Source organism: Notothenia coriiceps, unplaced genomic scaffold (genome assembly GCF_000735185.1).
Source record: "Notothenia coriiceps isolate Sejong01 unplaced genomic scaffold, NC01 NC01_scaffold00003149, whole genome shotgun sequence".
Lineage (NCBI taxonomy): Eukaryota > Metazoa > Chordata > Actinopteri > Perciformes > Nototheniidae > Notothenia > Notothenia coriiceps.
The window spans coordinates 11,192-13,443 of record NW_011335850.1 but is presented as its reverse complement, the minus strand read 5'-3'; the positions used below and the strand labels follow the sequence as shown (position 1 = coordinate 13,443).

At 41.2% G+C, this 2,252-nt stretch overlaps 1 protein-coding gene across 1 annotated transcript in view; it reads right to left on the bottom strand.

Annotated features, from left to right (window-relative positions):
- The window catches only part of LOC104941113 (CREB-binding protein-like), a gene marked incomplete at its 3' end in the record, with an annotated part of 10,657 nt that overhangs the window by 1,284 nt on the left and 7,121 nt on the right, over positions 1-2,252 (bottom strand). Inside the window, exons 8-9 of the mRNA XM_010766160.1 lie at positions 1,180-1,242; positions 607-728 (exon numbers count right to left, since the gene is read on the bottom strand). Of these exons, the coding sequence (XP_010764462.1) occupies positions 607-728; positions 1,180-1,242 (185 nt within the window). The remainder of the gene's footprint in view (positions 1-606; positions 729-1,179; positions 1,243-2,252) is intronic.

Here is a 2,252-nt window from a genome sequence, read left to right as displayed (position 1 = left end):
TGCTTTTTACAGTACTACGGCTTCCACAGATTACATTTTTTTATGTATTTATTGTCAAAGCATTTAATATATTCATTGCTATCGGGATGTTAAGCGCATTCCATGGAATATAACAAAACTAATTTGACGCTTTCTCAGACTTTTTAGGCATCTGCCGTGTCTATACTAGTTCCCCACGAGACATCAGCAAAGCTCATAGGACTCATTATTCAAGTATTTAAACCTGTTCACACTTAATTGTGTTGTAGCCAACAGGTAAACATTACCAAAAATTGGCCATGACGCACATCTTGTATTTACTGCCGTCCGTTTCTTTAACAAGGGGCACATTGTTCGGTATTAAAGTTCAATGCCTCCGTCCCACACCTGGGTTAGTGAAAGACTGCAGAACAAAAAGCACTCTGCCTTTTTCTTAACAAGCTGGTGCAGTGACTCGTCCATCTTAAAATTCAACATCTCATGACCTGACCAGTGGACTACATTTTTAATTAGCCTGGTACTTTGTGCAGACAGAGTGTGCATTTACTAGCAACTGGGTGTTAGCTCATATTAAGTGTATGCTTGTGTGTGTGTGCTGTGATTTGTGTGCCCCCCTGCCCTCCTCACTGCTGGGACGGAGCTCATGTTCATCTGCTGTGGGTGGTTCATGGGTGAGGCGGCTCGGGCTCCCATTGGTGTCTGGGATATCTGGGCGTTGGGCAGAGCGAGGTGGTTGAACTGGTTGATTCCTGTACAGAGGACCATCACGTTCAGTACACACAACTCAATTGCACAAAAATAGCAAACACAACTTCACAGAGCTAAAGAAGCATTACCCAATAAAATATGGTGGTGAAAGCTTAAATTTGTATTTTTCTTCCAGTCTATGCAGAAACTCTCAGACCTTTACACATGTCCATTTTCAGACAGCTCCACAGTTAGACCTGTGTGGTTAAGTGGAAGTACTTGAATATTGAGATTGCATCTTATAGTTCTGCAAAGAAATGGTCTCTTCCCTTAGTTTGCTTGCCTTTCATGGGTTCTACAGTGAATGTGTTCAGCCTTACTGACACGTTCTTCATACAGACTTCTAGATAATGTGGCTTTGGAATTGTCCCTTTATTAAAAGTCTTTTCAGTTTCACATTACATCTTTGTATTGGAATGAGAAATATGCAACATGTAGCACTCTAAGACGTACCTTGTGAAACCTGCATGCGATTCATGATTTGATTTGGCATGTTGGGCAGAGGAACAGGCCCATCTATGAAGCAAAGAGAAAAACACCATTCAACGGAAAGACAAATTGAAGAATGACATGATCAAATCAAGTTTTTTTTATATAGCACATTTTCAAAACGATTTTTGGTTGAGCCAAAGTGCTATACATGCAATAAAAATACTTTACAATAAAGACACTTTACAACAAATACAACAGCACAGTTTGTACAGAATATCAGTATGAGAAAACGACACCCTCTGTCCTTAGACCCTCACATCGTACAAGGAAAAACTTCCAGAGAAAACCCAAAGTTTAAAGGGGAACATGGGAGAAACCTCAGGGAGAGCAACAGAGGAGGGATCCCTCTCCCAGGACGGACAGATGTGCAATAGATGCCGTTCACACAACCTCTCCGCTGCATGTTTTTCAATTAAAGGGTTGTTGTTTTTAGCCATGTGGATACACATCCTACTCACAGTGATTTGCAACATCACAGCAGCCTAATACAACAAGATGCAAGATCTTTCCATGTTGAAAAATGCCTCAAAGTATTTATCTGTTCCAACATGAACAAACACTAGGGGGGTGATGTGAACTTGCAGTTGAAACAGATACATCTGCACACTAACAGATCATGTTAAAATTATTTTCAGCCAAGCATAACGATCATTCAAAAAGGAGCTATTTGGTGTGCAGGTTTATCCAATTAGACTTTGCTAGATATTTATTTTATTCCTATTATCCACAGTGATGCAAATTAGTCGCTTTTCGGCGCCTCCCGCTTTTTTAACGCTGCTTTGGGTGACTTGTGTAATTCGTGGAGAACCGAAGAGTTTTCGTTTTGGGGGGGGTCCGTCACTCCGTCAGTACTTCTCACTTCAAAAAAGAAGAAGAAATGTAGATCGCAAAATAATTAAACAAGCGAGTGCCTGTTTTTCCTGGCCAAGGACAGGTTCCTTGAACACAACACGAGCGTAACGTGTCTTCACGTGGTTATGTCTCGTCTGAAAGGAGTGTAGACTAGACTAGAGTGCTTACGGAGAGCACCGGAA